At 35.4% G+C, this 19,117-nt stretch overlaps 1 protein-coding gene across 6 annotated transcripts in view; it reads left to right on the top strand.

The window, feature by feature from the left end:
* LOC123867661 (fasciclin-1) overlaps nt 1-17,687 on the top strand; it is a 103,895-nt gene extending 86,208 nt beyond the window's left edge. For 2 of the 6 annotated variants that reach the window (XM_045909826.1, XM_045909825.1), the window contains 8 exons: nt 9,226-9,231; nt 11,455-11,612; nt 12,033-12,123; nt 13,392-13,403; nt 14,607-14,827; nt 15,236-15,398; nt 16,501-16,648; nt 16,959-17,686. In XM_045909826.1, the coding sequence (XP_045765782.1) occupies nt 9,226-9,231; nt 11,455-11,612; nt 12,033-12,123; nt 13,392-13,403; nt 14,607-14,827; nt 15,236-15,398; nt 16,501-16,648; nt 16,959-17,164 (1,005 nt within the window). In that variant the 3' untranslated portion in view covers nt 17,165-17,686. Of the gene's footprint in view, nt 1-9,225; nt 9,232-11,454; nt 11,613-12,032; nt 12,124-13,391; nt 13,404-14,606; nt 14,828-15,235; nt 15,399-16,500; nt 16,649-16,958 lie in introns of all 6 variants that reach the window. The other 4 variants (XM_045909827.1, XM_045909828.1, XM_045909829.1 and 1 more) reach the window with 4 other exon arrangements.
* The last annotated feature ends 1,430 nt before the right edge of the window (nt 17,688-19,117 follow it).

Genomic DNA, 19,117 nt, shown 5'->3' with positions numbered 1-19,117 from the left:
TGGCGGCCATCTTGTTTTTCCAAATTTTTCCACTTTTTCTATTAATCGTTTACTACGTTCTTCAAAGATTGTGAGTTGCAACGAAATCGGTTGGAAAACAAAAGAGTTGCAAAAATCACGTCGGTCGCCATCTTGTTTTTCTGAAATGTCATAATTTTTCCCTACTCGCCTCCCCCACCCGAACATATCTCTCCTACATTATCGTATCATTCCGTCTCTTTCTAGGAGAATGAGACATTCAATACTCGCCATACAAAATGTATGGGAAAATAAATTCCGCCATTTTGAATTTTTTTTCTATTCATCGAGTAGACCTTTCGATCCTGATCCTCTTTTGCCAAGAAACCGCACCTCCGTCTTTTATACCCTCCGAGCTGGACGCCGGCGAAATTTGTATGGCGGCCATCTTTTCTTCGCCATTTTGAATTTTTTTTCAGCTTTTTGGCAATTGGATGATGTCATGAATGACATTTGGTCGAGCAACCCCCACCTATCTTCAATACCTTGAGCGGACCCTTCACCCGTCTCCGACATCCTCGATCATCAGCTATTTCCAAATTTTTCCTCGATTTTTTTTTTGTTTTCTATACGAAACCATCAGTGAAAAAAAAAAATTTCATACAAAATTTTACAGGAGGAGTTTTTGGGGAAAATCTCGAAAATCTCCCTAAATGTTGCAACACTGTTTAAATATTTCGATACTGCTGGTTGAGTCACACAATCGATTCATACATGTCGACTTTCCAAAATGTTGCCAACTGCCTCAAAAACGTGATCAAAATTTCGGAAAATTTAAGGAAAATACAAAATGGCCACCAACTCTTTTTGCAGAATCAAATTAGATAATTTTACAACTTTTCCATTAACTACAGGATATACCGCTCCTGATAACGTTTCAATCTCTCATCTCGCTCGCACCCATGCGAACCTATCGTCCCTGAAAAAAGACCATGTCGAAAATCACTTTTTCTTTGATGAATTCCAGTGTTGCCAGTCTCCGGCGACAAAAATACCCAAATGTCATTTGTACCAGCAAAACACATAATCGCTCATACTCGGATTTTGCACAAAGTCCTTATTTCGATTTTTTACAATTTCCCGAAAATCTTGAAATTTCCCTAAAAATGGGGTAATTTTTTCCCACCGATATATACCTCGAGTCTATACGTACAACCGCTTCATAGAAACCGAAACGGTCCGACGTCGTCGACTGGGAAAAAATTTAATTTTAAAATTGGGATTTTTGGTACCTCTAACTTAACGGCCGCCATGACAGCCGCCATCTTGAATTTTTAAAAACCACTCTCGTTCTGTCAAAATACAGGATAATCGTGGGCGAAACCAGAAAAAATAATTATCCTCGATTACCCCGTTTCGGATCTGTGGCGCCGCGGTTCAGGGTCGAAAAATGAAAATTTTGAAAACTCTCCAGCTCGGCCGCCATTTTGTTTTTCCAATTTTTTCTACCTTTTCTATTAACCGTTTACTACTTTCCTAAATAGTTGCGAGTTTAAACAAAATCGGTTGAAAAACAAAAGAGCTGCAAAAATCACGTCAGCCGCCATCTTGTTTTTCCGAAATGTCATAATTTTTCCCCAGTCATCTCCCTCACCCGAACACATCTCCCCTACATCACTATATCATTTTCCGTCTCTTTCTAGGAGAACAATTGTATCAATGAGTCAGTGAGTCAGTGAGTGGTAATCGAGCTATATATAGTATAACTAGTGTTTTGCTCGGTGCGCGAGCTGCTAAAGCAGCTCGCGTGACGTGGTAATGTTTAGCTTTATTGTATTCAACCGAATCGAGTTATTAAAATACACAATTCACCCCGAAATTCACCATAAAAAGACACCCATATCGATTTTTTTCTTAAAAAAGGCATGTCCGCCATCTTGGATTTCAAAATAAATGTCGTTATCAAAATCAGCCCCTGGAAAACTCTGAAAACGACATCCATATCATTTTTTGTAAAAACGGGGTAGTTGAGGGTAATATAGTAGGGTGCGTGGGTGCGCGGACCACTAAAGTGGTCCGCGAGCATGCAGAGTTTGTTCCACCGAGTAGACCTTCGGCCCCTGATCATCTTTTGCCAAGAAACCATTCTTCCATCTTTTATAGCCTCCGAGATAGACACCGACGAAATTCGTACGGCGGCCATCTTGTTTTTCCAAAATTTTCCACTTTTTCTATTAATCGTTTACTACATTCTTCAAAGATTGCAAGTTTCAACGAAATCGGTTGGAAAACAAAAGAGTTGCAAAAATCATATAGGCCGCCATCTTGTTTTTCTGAAATGTCATAATTTTTCCCTACTCATATCGCGCTTCAAAACATATCTCCCCTACATTATCGTATCGTTTTCCGTCTCTTTCTAGGAGAATGAGACATTCAATATTCGCCATACAAAATGTATGAGAAAATAAATTCCGCCATTTTGAATTTTTTTTCTTTTCATCGAGTAGACCTTTGGATCCTGATCCTCTTTTACCAAGAAACCGCACCTCCATCTTTTATACCCTCCGAGCTGGACGCCGGCGAAATTTGTATGGCAGCCATCTTTTCTTCGCCATTTTGAATTTTTTTTCAGCTTTTTGGCAATTGGATGATGTCATGAATGACATTTGGTCGAGCACCCCCCACCTATCTTCAATACCTTGAGCGGACCCTTCACCCGTCTCCGACATCCTCGATCATCAGCTATTTCCAAATTTTTCCTCGATTTTTTTTTTGTTTCCTATACGAAACCATCAGTGAAAAAAAAAAATTTCATACAAAATTTTACAGGAGGAGTTTTTGGGGAAAATCTCGAAAATCTCCCCAAATGTGGCAACACTGTGTACATATTTCGATACTGCTGGTTGAGTCACACAATCGATTGATACATGTTGACTTTCCAAAATGTTGCCAACTGCCTCAAAAACGTGGTCAAAATTTCGAAAAATAAAAAAAAATACAAAATGGCCGCCAACTCGTTTCACAGAAAGATTTTACACGGTTTCATAATTTTCCTATTAACTACAGGATATACCGCGCCCGATGACGTTTCAATCTTTCCTCTCGCTCGCACCCACGCGAAAGGGGATACCGTGAAAAAGACCGTGTCGAAAATCACTTTTACTTTGATAAATTCCAGTGTTGCCAGTCTCCGGCGACAAAAATACCCAAATGTCATTTGTACGAGCAAAACACATAATCGCTCATACTCGGATTTTGCGAAAAGTCCGTATTTCGATTTTTTACATTTTCCCCAAAATCTTGAAATTTCCCGAAAAATGGGGTAATTTTTCCCCACCAATCTATACCTCAAGTTCATACGTACAATCGCTTCATAGAAGCTGAACCGCTCCGATGTTGCCAACTTTGAGATATTTAACTTTTAAAATTGCGTTTTTTCATACCTCTAACATAACGGCCACCATGACAGCCGCCATCTTGAATTTTTAAAAATCACTCCCGTTCTGTCAAAATACAGGATAATCGTGGGCGAAACACGAAAAAATAATTATCCTCGACTGCCCCGTCTCGGATCTGTGGCGCCGCGGTTCCGGGTCGAAAAATGAAAATTTTGAAAACGCTCCATCTCGGCCGCCATCTTGTTTTTCCAATTTTTTCCACATTTTCTGTTAATCGTTTACTACTTTCTTCAAAGTTTGCAAAATTCAACAAAATCGTTTGGAAAACAACGGAGCTGCAAAAATCACGTCGGCCGCCATCTTGTTTTTCTAAAATGTCATAATTTTTCCCCAGAGGGTTCCCGAATCCGAACACATCTCCCCTACATCATTATATCATTTTCTGTCTCCTTCTAGGAGAACAATTATGTCAATGAGTCAGTGAGTCAGTGAGTGGTAATCGAGCTATATATAGTATAACTAGTATTTTGCTCGGTGCGCGAGCTGCTAAAGCAGCTCGTGTGACGTGGTTAGGTTTATGAGTTGTATTAAACCGATTTTTTTTATATACGATACACAAATTACCCCGAAAACCCCATAAAACGACACCTATATCAATTTTTTTCTTAAAAAGTGCACGCCCGCCATTTTGGATTTCAAAATAAATGTCGTTATCAAAATCAGCAGCCTGGAAAACTCTGAAAACGACATCCATATCAATTTTTGTAAAAACGGGGTAGTTGAGGTTAATAAAGTAGGGTGCGTGGGTGCGCGGACCACTAAAGTGGTCCGCGAGCATGCAGAGTTTGTTCCACCAAGTAGACCTTCGGACCCTGATCATCTTTTGCCAAGAAACCACTCTTCCATCTTTTATAGCCTCCGAGATAGACACCGACGAAATTTGTACGGCGGCCATCTTGTTTTTCCAAAATTTTCCACTTTTTCTATTAATCGTATACTACATTCTTCAAAGATTGCGAGTTTCAACGAAATCGGTTGGAAAACAAAAGAGTTGCAAAAATCACGTCGGCCGCCATCTTGTTTTTCTGAAATGTCATAATTTTCCCCTACTCATATTGCGCATCCGAACATATCTCCCATACATCAATGTATCGTTTTCCGTCTCTTTCTAGGAGAATGAGACATTCATAATCGCCATACAAAATGTATGGAAAAATAAATTCCGCCATTTTGAATTTTTTTTCTATGCATCGAGTAGACCTTCAGATCCTGATTCTCTTTTGCCAGGAAACCACACTTCTATCTTTTATACCCTCCAAGCTGGACACCGGTGAAATTTGTATGGCGGCCATCTTTTCTTCGCTATTTTGAATTTTTTTCCAGCTTTTTGGCAATTGGGTGACGTCATGAATGACATTTGCTCGAGCACCCCCCACCTATCTTCAATACCTTAAGCGGGCCCTCCACCCGTCTCCGAAACCCTCAATCATCAGCTCTCTCCATAATTTTGGCTTACTAAGTTTTTGTTTTCTATACGACACCATGAGTGGAAAAAAAAATTTTCATACAAAATTTTACAGGAGTTTCTTAGTTGAAAATCTCGAAAATCTCCCCAAAAGTGGCAACACCGGTTGCATATCTCCGTACTGCCAGCCGAGATACACAATCGGTTCATACATATTGACTTTCCAAAATGTTGCCAACTGCCTCAAAAACGTGATCAAAATTTCGAAAAATTAAAAAAAATACAAAATGGCCGCCAACTCGTTTCACAGAAAGATTTTACACGGTTTCATAATTTTCCTATTAACTACAGGATATACCGCTCCGGATGACGTTTCAATCTTTCCTCTCGCTCGCACCCACGCGAAAGGGGATACCGTGAAAAAGACCGTGTCGAAAATCACTTTTACTTTGATAAATTCCAGTGTTGCCAGTCTCCGGTGACAAAAATACCCAAATGTCATTTGTACGAGCAAAACACATAATCACTCATACTCGGATTTTGCTAAAAGTGCGTATTTCTATTTTTTACAATTTCCCGAAAATCTTGAAATTTCCCTAAAAGTGGGGTAATTTTTTCCCTTCGATCTTTACCCCGAGTCTATACGTACAACCGCTTCATAGAAGCCGAATCGCTCCGATGTTGCCAGCTTTGAGATATTTAACTTTTAAAATTGCGATTTTTCGTACCTCTAACTTAACGGCCGCCATGACAGCCGCCATCTTGAATTTTTAAAAACCACTCCCGTTTTGTCAAAATACAGGATAATTGTGGGCGAAACACGAAAAAATAATTATCCTCGACTTCTCCGTCTTGGATCAGTGGCGCCGCGGTTAGGGATCGAAAAATCAAAATTTTGAAAACACTACGGTTCGGCCGCCATCTTGTTTTTTCAATTTTTTCGACATTTCCCATTAATCGTTTACTATTTTCTTCAAATATTGCAAAATTCAACGAAATCGGTTGGAAAACAACGGAGCTGCAAAAATCACGTCGGCCGCCATCTTGTTTTTCCGAAATGTCATAATTTTTCCCCAGAGGGTTCCCGAAACCGAACACAACTCCCCCACATCATTATATCATTTTCCGTCTCCTTCTAGGAGAACAATTATGTCAATGAGTCAGTGAGTCAGTCAGTGGTAATTGAGCTATATATAGTATAATAACTAGTGTTTTGCTCGGTGCGCGAGCTGCTAAAGCAGCTCACGTGACGTGGTAAGGTTAACTTTTATTATATAAAACCAAATTGATTTATTAAGATAATTCACCCCGAAAAACCCCATAAAATGACAGGCATTTCTATTTTTTGTAGAAAATGTAAGTCCGCCATCTTGGATTTGAAAATAAATGTCATTATCAAAATCAGCACCCTGGAAACCCTGAAAACGATATCCATATTATTTTTTGTAAATTAGGATAATAAGTTAGTAGGGTGCGTGGGTGCGCGGACCACTAAAGTGGTCCGCGAGCATGCAGCGTTTGTTCCACCGAGTAGACCTTCGGACTCTGATCATCTTTTGCCAAGAAACCACTCTTCCATCTTTTATAGCCTCCGAGATAGACACCGACGAAATTTGTACGGCGGCCATTTTGTTTTTCCAAAATTTTCCACTTTTTTTATTAATCGTTTAGTACATTCTTCAAAGATTGCGAGTTTCAACGAAATCGGTTGGAAAACAAAAGAGTTGCAAAAATCACGTCGGTCGCCATCTTGTTTTTCTGAAATTTCATAATTTTCCCCTACTTATATCGCGCATCCGAACATATCTCCCAAACATCAATGTATCGTTTTCCGTCTCTTTCTAGGAGAATGAGACATTCATAATCGCCATACAAAATGTATGGAAAAATAAATTCCGCCATTTTGAATTTTTTTTCTATTCATCGAGTAGACCTTCGGATCTTGATTCTCTTTTGCCAAGAAACCACACTTCCATCTTTTATACCCTCCGAGCTGGACACCGGTGAAATTTGTATGGCGGCCATCTTTTCTTCGCCATTTTGAATTTTTTTTCAGCTTTTTGGCAATTGGATGACGTCATGAATGACATTTGCTCGAGCACCCCCCACCTATCTTCAATACCTTAAGCGGACCCTTCACCCGTCTCCGATATCCTCAATCATCAGCTTTCTCCATAATTTTGGCTTACTAAGTTTTTGTTTTCTATATAACACCATCAGTGAAAAAAAAAATTTTCATACAAAATTTTACAGGAGTTTCTTAGTTGAAAATCTCGAAAATCTCCCCAAAACTGGCAACACCGGTTGCATATCTCCATACTGCCAGCCGAGATACACAATCGATTCATACATACTGACTTTCCAAAATGTTGCCAACTGCCTCAAAAACGTGATCAAAATTTCGAAAAATTAAAAAAAATACAAAATGGCCGCCAACTCGTTTCACAGAAAGATTTTACACGGTTTCATAATTTTCCTATTAACTACAGGATATACCGCGCCCGATGACGTTTCAATCTTTCCTCTCGCTCGCACCCACGCGAAAGGGGATACCGTGAAAAAGACCGTGTCGAAAATCACTTTTACTTTGATAAATTCCAGTGTTGCCAGTCTCCGGTGACAAAAATACCCAAATGTCATTTGTACGAGCAAAACACGTAATCACTCATACTCGGATTTTGCTAAAAGTGCGTATTTCGATTTTTTTCAATTTCCCGAAAATCTTGAAATTTCCCTAAAAATGGGGTAATTTTTTCCCACCGATCTATACCTCGAGCCTATACGTACAACCGCTTCATAGAAGCCGAATCGCTCCGATGTTGCCAACTTTGAGATATTTAACTTTTAAAATTGCGTTTTTTCGTACCTCGAACAAAACGGCCGCCATGACAGCCGCCATCTTGAATTTTTAAAAACCACTCCCGTTCTGTCAAAATACAGGATAATCGTGGGAGAAACCAAGAAAAATAATTATCCTCGATTACCCCGTTTCGGATCTGTGGCGCCGCGGTTCGGGGCCGAAAAATCAAAAATTTGAAAACGCTACGACTCGGCCGCCATCTTGTTTTTTAAATTTTTTCGACAATTCCCATTAATCGTTTACTACTTTCTTTAAAGTTTGCAAAATTCAACGAAATCGGTTGGAAAACAACGGAGCTGCAAAAATCACGTCGGCCGCCATCTTGTTTTTCCGAAAAGTCATAATTTTTCCCCAGAGGGTTCCCGAATCCAAACACATCTCCCCTACATCATTATATCATTTTCCTTCTCTTTCTAGGAGAACAATTATGTCAATGAGTGAGTCAGTGAGTGGTAATCGAGCTATATATAGTATAATAATATTAAATGATTAATATAATAATCTATGAATTATAAATAATGAGACGAATCTATTAATCACTTCGTAGACAACTAAATATTACTTCTCCACCACTTCCAACTATAATTCTCATAAATAAGTTAGTGAGAAAATACTCGTAGGATCTGAAAGTGATAAATTGCCCGTCACTTTACTGAATAAGTAGGCTAAAAAGCGGTATTTGAAATGGCTTACGTAAAATGAATAATTTTTAATAAAAGCATTTATTTATTTACATAGTTCGGGTATATCCACACTCCATACTCCATACTATATAACATTATTATATAGCGAAAGTAGGTAGGTATGTCTCTCCGTCTGCTATCTTTTCACGGCCTACACGTATCCGCGTGTTAACAGGGCTCTCTCCGTCACTCGTTTCATACAATCGTAGTTCCAATTTCATTTGAATATTAAGCAACCAAAGTCCATGAAATTTTGCAGACATATTCTAGAAACTAATATCTGTGTCTGTGGTGTTTTAGATTTTTCTAAAAATATGTAGTTTTAAAATTACAAGGGCTCAAAGATTTCTATGTAAATTTTTAAGACCGCGTAACTTTGAAACCGAATATTTTAACAGAAATCTGGAAAACCACAGACATAGATATTAGTTTCTAGACTATGTCTGCAAAATTTCATGGACTTTGGTTGCTTAATATTCAAATAAAATTGGAACTACGATTGTATGAAACGAGTGACGGAGAGAGCCCTCTTAAGCCAATTTTGACTTTCGGTACCTACAGACTTAAAGTCTTCACCACGGGGACGGACTTTTTGTCCCAGAAAATCAAAGTGTTCCCATGGAATTTATAAAAAAGCTAAATCTACGTAGACGAAGTAGCGGACATCATCTATTTAATACAGAGACAGCTTATATCCTGGAGATGAACTTAGAATACATTTTATCCCAGGCAATCAAAGAATTTCCACGAGATTCTTAAAAACCCTATACATTCGTGGACAAAATCGCGGGTTTTGTTATATTCCTTGTTACATGTTTATGCTTCCTTGTCATGGATCCTGCATGAATTTTACGACTCTAGGGAATTGTAAGTATTGTCTATACCTACCTTGCATGAACTTATGTACTTACACACTTGATACCTAAATAGCCACTCTGACATGTATTTATTCGTTCTGTAGTAATATTACTATGTTGTATTTAATTTACTTTATTAGTCATACACCCGTAGCACTTTTAGGAACAAACGAGGAAGAGTTTTGAAGGTAAAGTATACTTATTATTATTATGAATAATTTATAAAACTCACGTTATTAGCTTTGTAGTCTCCGCCGTATGATAAAGAAGTATTAATTTAAAAATTACTCCTAGAAAAAACTACAGTATTTTTACAAGATTTCACGCAATTACTATTATTTGTTTATTTTAGTTATTATTTTCAGCTCCACTTATGAAATATTTGAGTTAAAAATTTATACGAGTTCGAATAGTAGAAAAAACCCCGTATAATCAAATCGTTGAATACATTCAAAAAGTTTACGATACAATCGCAAAAATACAACAAATTTTCAAATGAAACCAACAACAAAAACCTCTTGTAAATACTCACTTATTCTCGGACAAATAGGAATATATCTTTTCTCACTCTACATTTATTTAGCATATGTATATTTTCTAACATGTTATTCGGCCATTTTAGTGCCACACTCCTGCTTACGAGGGGTCTCTCCATCACTCGCTCCATACAAACGTAGTTCGTCTCTCATTGGAATACTAACCAATCATACTCAATGGAATTTTGTAGAAACGTTCCAGGAAGTAATGTCTATGCCTGTGGTTTTCCAGATTTCCGTTAAAATATTCGGTTTCAAAGTTACGCGGTCTTAAAAATTCACATACAAATCTTTAAGCCCCTGTAATTTTAAAACTTCATATTTTTAGAAAAATCTAAAATACCACAGGCACAGATATTAGTTTTTAGAATATGTCTCCAAAATTTCATGGACTTTGAATTGGGGCTACGATTGTATGGAGTAAGTGACGGAAAGAGCCCTGTTAAAAGTATCGCAAAACGTTCTATTCCATAATCCATATGATTTATCGTGCGCTGCCAGATGCGCAAACTTTTCGTTTACAATATAATATATCCTCCTAACTAATACAGAAAATATAAACTAACTATAATATCGTTTAATATTGCGTTATTCCTATACACCCTAGTTATACCCTCTTCAAAGCTCTTAGCAATTCTTTAGCAATTAGTTTTAGAAAATAGAATACATTACTATTTAGGTAGGTACTTACCTACCTGAATTGCACATAGGCACAAGCACCGCTTTTTTAATTTCAGATTGTATAGTTTCTTTATATGGCAATTGATTTTATTTAAATATACATTAGATAAAGAAACTTATCCTGTTTTAACGTTAAATCAAACTAGCTGCTTCATTCGGATGGAGTTTCTTAAAATCCTTTCTATAACGTAGACCTGGAGGTTAACGTTAAAGAACTTACTTGTAAAATCTTAACCCATCAGTTTGAGCGCTTTGTTGATGTCAGGATTCCTTTTTTCACATCTATACCTATGATTAACAAATCCAAAAATAGTTCCGTGACTACTAGACAAAGCTCAGCCTAAACCGATAGACCTATATATTACTAAAGAGGTGCATTAAGGAAAGATTTTTAAAAATTCCAACGAAATCAACACTTACTCCATGCAAAGTCGGAATAAGCTGGTGTATGGATATTTTTTCGATGATACTTTAAGTATAAAATTCTAAACAATTATTAAGTAGCTACTTGCCTAATAAAAAAAACTTATCTAAAACTTCTAAAACTATCGCAAATATTGGAAGCATCAATACTTACGGGATATGTACTTATGCTCGTCATTCCTGTGGATTCGCTTGCCCGTCGATTACCTCACGAAACACCTTACCGATACTTATACCTTGGACAGGGATTAACCGGGAAAGGAAGAAATAAAAGCACAATATTACGAAATTAGCAAGCAAATATTAGAGCAAGCAATGAAACGCAGCAATTATTCCGTTCTTTATTTGACATCCACAATCGATAGTTTCCTTTCTCAACACGCAACAAATGAAAGCATATACTTAAACCAAATTTAAACAATTACCTAGCGAATACAAAAGCTAAGCAATTTTAGTGCCACTTAATTAATAAAGTGTTTTGCCAGTGAATAAAGCTAGAAAAGCTAGAATAAAATATCTATTAGTCGGTGTGCTAACTGCTAAGTCCTCATTAACTGGAAACAAAGCGTTCACTAATTACTTTTTCTCACCAGGAAAAAGAGGACGGTCCTCTGTGTAAATTCTACGAGGTGATCATGGACTTGGGCGAGCACAACCAGTTTCTTAATGAGCTAACTCTGGCGAAGGACATCACCCTGTTTGCACCTTCCAACGAGGCGTGGAACGAAATTAGTGTGCAAAACGTTATCAGGTGAGCTTGAGTTGAGTCCCTTCGAATTTAATTTTCAAAACTAGCTCCATTTCTTCCTATTCACTTGTAAAACCAAGGATTAAGGTGGGATTTAAATCGTGTTTCAAATTGGTTATGAGATAAATTTGTGTACCTAATGTTAAATACTAAAATGAAAGTAATAACTTTATGGTCTTATGATATAGTAGATCTTTGTTCTTATAAGAAAATCAGATTCTTATTACTGTTGATATTATAGTTTAGTTAGATAGCGACAAAAAAAATCACGAATATGTTAGAAGTACGAGTATGTACCTACTAACTAGAACGTATTTATCTATTAGTAGGATAGTTTTTTCTTATTTATCTAAGTTTGAAAACCGTTATCATTTATTTATTTAAGTATATATCTAAAGGACTTATCATATAAAATATTTTTAGGAATCATCAAAAATTGCAAGAAATTTTGAATCTGCATTTAGTGCGGGAAAGATTACCGTTGGATGCAATTATTCACAACAACATGAACCAGGTCAGTTCCTTCTCTTTAGATTTTGTTTTTACAGAGCACATTTTTTTAAATTATGTTTCACTTGCCTTATAAATTATTGCACTTATTACAGTGGTTACCCACGGTGCGTGATTTGGTATACGATCCGTGAATAAGTACCAAAGGCATGCGTCCGAGACAATATTATGTCGCGCGTTGGTTTTGTAGCTCGCGACAATGCTGCCTCGAAGCATGTCGTCGCTTACCTAGTTGTGTCTGGTATCACGCATCTTGGAAAACCAGTATTAAATTTTAAAAAATTGTAGACATCTTATTAAATTAATAGAAACGTAGCATTTTGAAAACTAATTTTAATAAGACTAAATTATAAAAAAAACTAAGATGATATAAAAAATGCGAAACGAAAAAAATCAAACCTGCATTATAGAGCTGCAATAAAATCCGAAGGCCGAAAGGACTATCAGTTTATACGAGTATCTACCTGATTTGTATTTCATCTTATTGTTTCTTTAAAGTAGATAGTGGTACCGATTCTGATGGCAACTAAATTTTAGAGTATTCGCATCTTTTTCTTACTACTAATTTTAGAGTATTCATGGATTCCTGCAACTTAATTAAAAAAAACTGTCAAGCCTCGTAACTTAAGTGCCCAGTTGTAGTCGTGAGCCTATTGTTTAAATTTGTGGAGTAGTTTGTATTTCGAGTCTTTATTTTTTTTCTAGTTAATTTTTGTCCATTGTCCATTATTATATTATAAATAATAATAACTTAAATTAAATTGTTTATTGCAGCCAAAATTTACAAAAGTTACAACTTATTCTAGACAAAATTACAACTAAAACAATTAAAATATAATTCAAAAATAATTTAGTATAACCTAATAAAACTGACAAAACTAGCACAAATTATATTGTTGATCCACTGTCCCTAAACTCGGTAGAACCTGTATCTTAGGCGACAGTGCTCTCCTTTACTAATTGAGTCATAGTTAATAGTTAATATGTCATACATAATTTACTTTTTTAATTTACATAACATATTTCAATTTTTTTTTTATATATTAAAAAGAAAAAGATGCAGACACTGTTTTAGTTTATAGAAAAACATCAGAATAGACGCCATTAAATTCAAAGTGAAAAGATTAAATTCTATTTTATTACGAACTGTTAAATTAAGGTTAAATTGAGTTTCTTTCAAAATAAATACGCTCTGCAAGATTAAAAAATTCATAATAAATTAAACTGCTCAACGTTCACTTTTATTTGTTCTTTTGCTGCTTCGCGGAACAGCGTCCTGGCTCAGTATGTTGAGTAAAACTTAAACAATTTTAATCTTCTTCTCATTTAGTTGAACTCATTCTTTGTACTAATCTTTTTCCGTCCATCATTGTTTTGTAAACGTTCTCTCTGTTTCAATGTAAGGGATGCTATTTCCATTCTGTACAACTTCATGAGCCGCGCACCATTAAGGGAGAGTGAAGAAAACATCCCCTTTTTCCTATAGTTTCATCAAAAGAAATCTATCTCATCTAGTTTTCAAAATATACGAAACCGATTGCATGTGACTTTTGTACTTCGAAACAGTATGCGGTAACTTATGTGTACCTACCGATATCATAATGTTATAGGAAGATAGAAATCTTTGCATGCTCTACTTGTTGTCTGATTGTCTGTGTTACCGTTACAAGTTCAATTTATATAAAAAAAGTTTGCCTTTTTATATGAATTCAACTTCTGTAAATAAATGTGTCAACTCTGTGAATCGTGTAAAAATTAAAAAAAAATATTTTATTATTTTTCATAAAATCATTCATGAATACGTTCTGTACTGTACAATGTACATGGTAGACATAACATGTTATCTAGGAATTATAGAATAGCAAAAAATAGTAATTTGCCGTCTTCGAGCGTGGCGCCGAAATAATAATAGTTAGAAAGCAGATACGGAACCAATCAGCAAATCCACAATGCAACCATCGCACATTTGCGCACCTATCAAGAATCAGATCTGTTTTATCGCGCATATCTTACTAGTAATTAGGACACTTATTCGACATCGGCATGTTCGATCGCGCTTGCGATTTTACTGAATCACTTAGATTGAAATCTATTATTTTGACTTGGCTCAGTTGAAACGAGCGTTATATCAATCACATCTTTTGCTGGTTCTTCTCGGTAGAAACGGCATTCCGAACCCGTGGTAGATTATTTTGACGATTCAAAAGCACTTGTAATAGTCTAATTGTATAAAAATATTTTGAATTTGAATTTGAATCTATGTATGTCATAGAGGTCATTGCGTTATATCGCTGCTTTATCGCTGGCATAAATCTATCTCGTTTTAACTGAAACTTAAGCCCAGTCTAAGTTCCCTCTATAGATTTCAGCCTTACTCCCTGCAATAAATAATAATCGTCTAGTGGCGTTCGCTTGTTACAAAATGCATAATTCGTTCAGCTTGGACGCGTCTTATGCAATATTATTTCAATATATTTATATTTTTAGATATATCAAGCACCAACAGCATTACCGCGCAGGTATTTGTATTTCAACGTGATAAACTATCAGAACAACATGACATTGACCGTGGAGGGAGGCGGCGTCAATGCAACAGTGACCCAAACCAACATCGCCGCGACCAACGGTTTCGTTCATATCATCGATAGAGTGCTGGGCATTCCTTATACTACTGTATACGAAAAGATGAAGACGGATCCTATGCTAAAGTTAGTATGGAATTTATATTTTATGCGAAATTGCGTTGAACACTTTACGTCGATTCACTGTCGAAATGTTAGCTTGTCAGTATAACCTTTTTGTATATTATCTTTTTACTGGTTTGTTGCCACCTCAGGATCGAACTGGCTTAGAAAGCTGTGCCTGCAGCGGTATGAAGTCACAGTCACAGTTTTTTACCCATCTTCAGCGGCAAACTCAGCGGTTATTTTATATAACCATACAATAGCCTATCTTCAGTTATAATATCGCGAGGAAATGTGAAAACCCACTGACATCCTTATCTTACTGCGATACATAATGCAGCATTCATATTGTAGCATTTCGCTTACGTCGATTACTTCCATGAAAATGTACAGCCGAGTATGTTTGCATTCAAAATACGGTTTCAATTTTAGCATCACATACAATCTCGGCAAGCGACAGATGTTCAACCTCCAGCTGAACGAGCTGGAACACCGCTACACGTACTTCGTTCCCCGCGATCACGCTTGGCTCAAATTCCAAATTAAGCATCCCTCTGCGTACAACGCTCTCTTCAGGGAGGATTTTGGATATTACGTGAGTATGCAACGCTCGAAATGTTTGAAATTCTGAATATTCTCCTAAAATCACGCCTACTATTCGTACCTACACGTTATATATGTATCTAATATCAATAATTCTTGCTAAAAGTGTTACTTCTAAATTATTTATTAAAAGCGCAATACAAATCATTTCGTAGCGTTTAATAAAAATTGATTTCAGTACATCAGTTCAGTTTCAGTAGATTTTCTGTTACATAATACGTAGGAACATAAATTTTTAACATCAGTATAACCTACTTGTTTGATGTTTTTGTAAAAAGCTTTGTCACTGCATGAAAGTATCTAATTTTGGGAGGCATTCTATCGTAGCGGTCTGGAAAGAACTGGAGCGTAACTGTGTAAAAAGAGCCAATAAAGCTTTCTACGTACACGCCGAAGCCTAAATTAATTTTTAGGGAAGCTGAGCAAAATATGTGAAAAATTTCACAGTATCTACAATCATCTCTTCGTTACTGTGTTTAGTTGTCATTATTTCGATGTTAAATAAATAATTAAATAACTTGACCGTAACTGGAAGCTTTATATTGAGAGTAGCATTTCCGTTTCCGTCGATATCATGCCAGTTTTCGTACTTTTATTGATGTCATATCCGGTTTTGTGGCGCCACCTGGCGGGGTCGCGCTCAAAGTTTTCGTAAATTGCTCAGCGCGGCCATGGCTTCATTGGCGTTTTGTTTGCCGTCGAAGCAACTTGCAATCAGTCAACACGAAACGTTGCAAGATATTTTATTTTTATTTTATTGTGTGGTACTTTATAAAGTGAATTTGGTGAATAATTCTTAATAGGTCTTAATATTTAACCTACTATTAATTATATCTTCAGAAAACCTTGTTAGTAATAAATATACGTATTATTTTTTATTTATGTATACCTACAATTAATTAATATTTACATATTTTGTTAATTTCCGGGCAAGAGACCAACTAATCACGATGTGGATTCTGATACGATTTTTTGAACGGTAAAACGTAGTGTACGAAAACTCTCAATCTATCCAAGATTTCATCACACATTATTGAAACAAAATTTACCTAAGTACTTATATTTTTTTTTATAATTAATATTATTGTTTTCAGACCAAACAAATCCTCGAGCGGCATATGATTCGAGCAGATCGTTCATACACCGTTTCGGATCTAAAACTTTTGGCCAACGAAACTCATCCGTTTGTTCTGCCCACTTCAAGGGACCCTCTCCGATTACGCGTCAAGGAATCTGATAAGAGTAAGATTTTAGTTTCACTTATTTATTTTTGACCTTGAATATTTGGATAGCTATCCCATATTTTTATTTCCTTTTCTGAGACTGTTGACTAAGTCTTGTTTCTAATTTATTAATGTAACTTATTAAATCAGATGGATGAATAAAAAAATCTAGTCATAAATATACTTATTGACTTTTGGAGGTTTAGTTATTTGAAACAAGCTGCATTAAAATTGAATGGGCAACTATTATTTTTGAGCTTTTATTAATAATTTTACCTTTGACCTTTTCCTTTTATAACTTAATTTACTTACGAGTTATTTTTTAACAGATTACTACGTCGAGTGGAACGGTCGTTGGATCCACGTGTTCAGACCTGACGTGGAATGCACTAATGGCATTATCCACGTAATAGATGAGCCTTTCGTACTTGAAAGTGACATCAGAGCAACGGGTAGCGCGGACAAGACTCGCATAGCATACACTTTTAGCCTACTGTTGATTTCTTTTATCTTTGCTAGGATTTTGGAATACTAAGCGGTTTATATACTTAAGTTGGTCACTACACGATCAAATTGTTTTATTGCTAAAAGGTGAATTTCTAAAGCATTGTATGTATCCTTTAAATCTCAAAATGTGCAAAGTATTGAACTTTACTCAAAAATACTTAACGTTAAAAAATAAACGAATACTATATTTTATCATTTGGGCATTGAGTTAATGTTAAGTTATTAAATCGAATTGTAAACCTCCATTTGAGGTCTTGTGTTAAGAAATTAAAAAATGTCTTGTCCATTACAGCTAACAAATAATAATAACCATAGTATCGTAAAATTTTAACACTATTTAAATTAAGTAGGTTCTGAAATATACAATACTTAAGATGTTTAGATAGTTACCAATTTAGGTATAAATTATAATAAATGTGCGACCGGGCAAGTGAAGTAGGTACCTAATATCACGTCACAATAAATATGAAAGCAAGCAAAATCTAACGAGCATCTATTCCATGTAAACAGGGCCATTTCCATGTGAGAAACTAATTTCTGTGCCTGTGGTGTTTTAGATTTTTCTAAAAATATGTAGTTTTAAAATTATAGGGGCTCAAAGATTTGTATGTAAATTTTTAAGACCGTATAACTTTAAAACCGAATATTTTAACAGAAATCTGGAAAACCACAGGCATAGATATTAGTTTCTAGAATATGCCTGTAAAATTTCATGGATTTTGGTTGCTTAATATTCAAATGAAATTGGAACTACGTTTGTATGGAGCAAGTGACGGAGAGGCCCCCCCTCTTAACAACTATCTATAGCATACTGAAATAATGCATCATGATGATCGGTAAAATGGATTAGATCATGAAAGTTTGCTCCGGATTCCTAAAGGAACAATTAATTCTAAATTCAAATCTATATAATTGGATACTATTGTTAAAAAATTATTAAAAGATAAACGATTACCTACTTCATATTAATTGAAAAGTAAATTGCAGTAGGTAATAAAATTCGCATTCATCGTCTAACAATATTTTAACGGCTAACGTCTATTGTGATAGGGTAGGTAAAACAATCTCATTTTGTATACACTATAGAGGCATTATTTCTCACTTTGCGTATCTATTTCTTCCAGGTATCAAATCATTATTAAAATAATAATACTGCCACAGATATTAAACAATTCATACTTATAAAAAATGTTAAATTGTTTTCAAAAAGTTGTTTACAATTTTGTGTTAGGTGTAATTGTATTGCAAGAATTATTTATTAGATTGAAATGAAAAAAATCAAATGAATCAATTTGTTTTTATTTAATCAATTGAAAGAAATATTATTAACTTGACTTTTGAATCGTTAATTAGGTACTTGAATAAAGTCTTACCTGATGGGTAGATATTTCAAAAAGCAACTTATTTAAGCCAAAAAAATTAGCAATGGCTTGATCTAAATTTAATTTACATTTTTCTGAAGATGCGCCTTGTTCTAATTTTATTAACCTAACTAAAATTATTGTGGACGTAAAATGAATTTTCAAAAGTTTGTTATGATTATTTATTTATCAGGTTACGATCGAACGTCAAAAGCTCCCTGTGGGACGTTTCGCAATTGTGGAGAAATTAAGTGAATACTTAACTTTTATTGATGTTGACTTAATAATGTCGATCAAAAATATTGTTATTTAACTAAAAATTAGAAATTCGTGCACTCTATGAGCACATGCGTCTGTGTTTCATCGACCTCCATGCAGGCCCTATACAGATGACCATATTATATTTAAAAAAAAAAAAATACTTAAACAACTTTCCCCTTATTGCCTCTACAGATTTGTAGTGCCTTGTTTTATAAAAACCAAATTAAATTCTTCCTTTTATTAAATAATTTTACATTCCATTCCATTTTATAGTATGAAATTATTTATATTTTAGGGAATGTCTTAAGTGTGTTGCATTTCTTTAAATTTTAGGAATTTAACTACTGTTTGGAATATAA

This window comes from Maniola jurtina, chromosome 8, assembly GCF_905333055.1.
Source record: "Maniola jurtina chromosome 8, ilManJurt1.1, whole genome shotgun sequence".
NCBI classification, from domain to species: domain Eukaryota; kingdom Metazoa; phylum Arthropoda; class Insecta; order Lepidoptera; family Nymphalidae; genus Maniola; species Maniola jurtina.
This window is presented reverse-complemented; position numbering and strand designations above follow the sequence as displayed.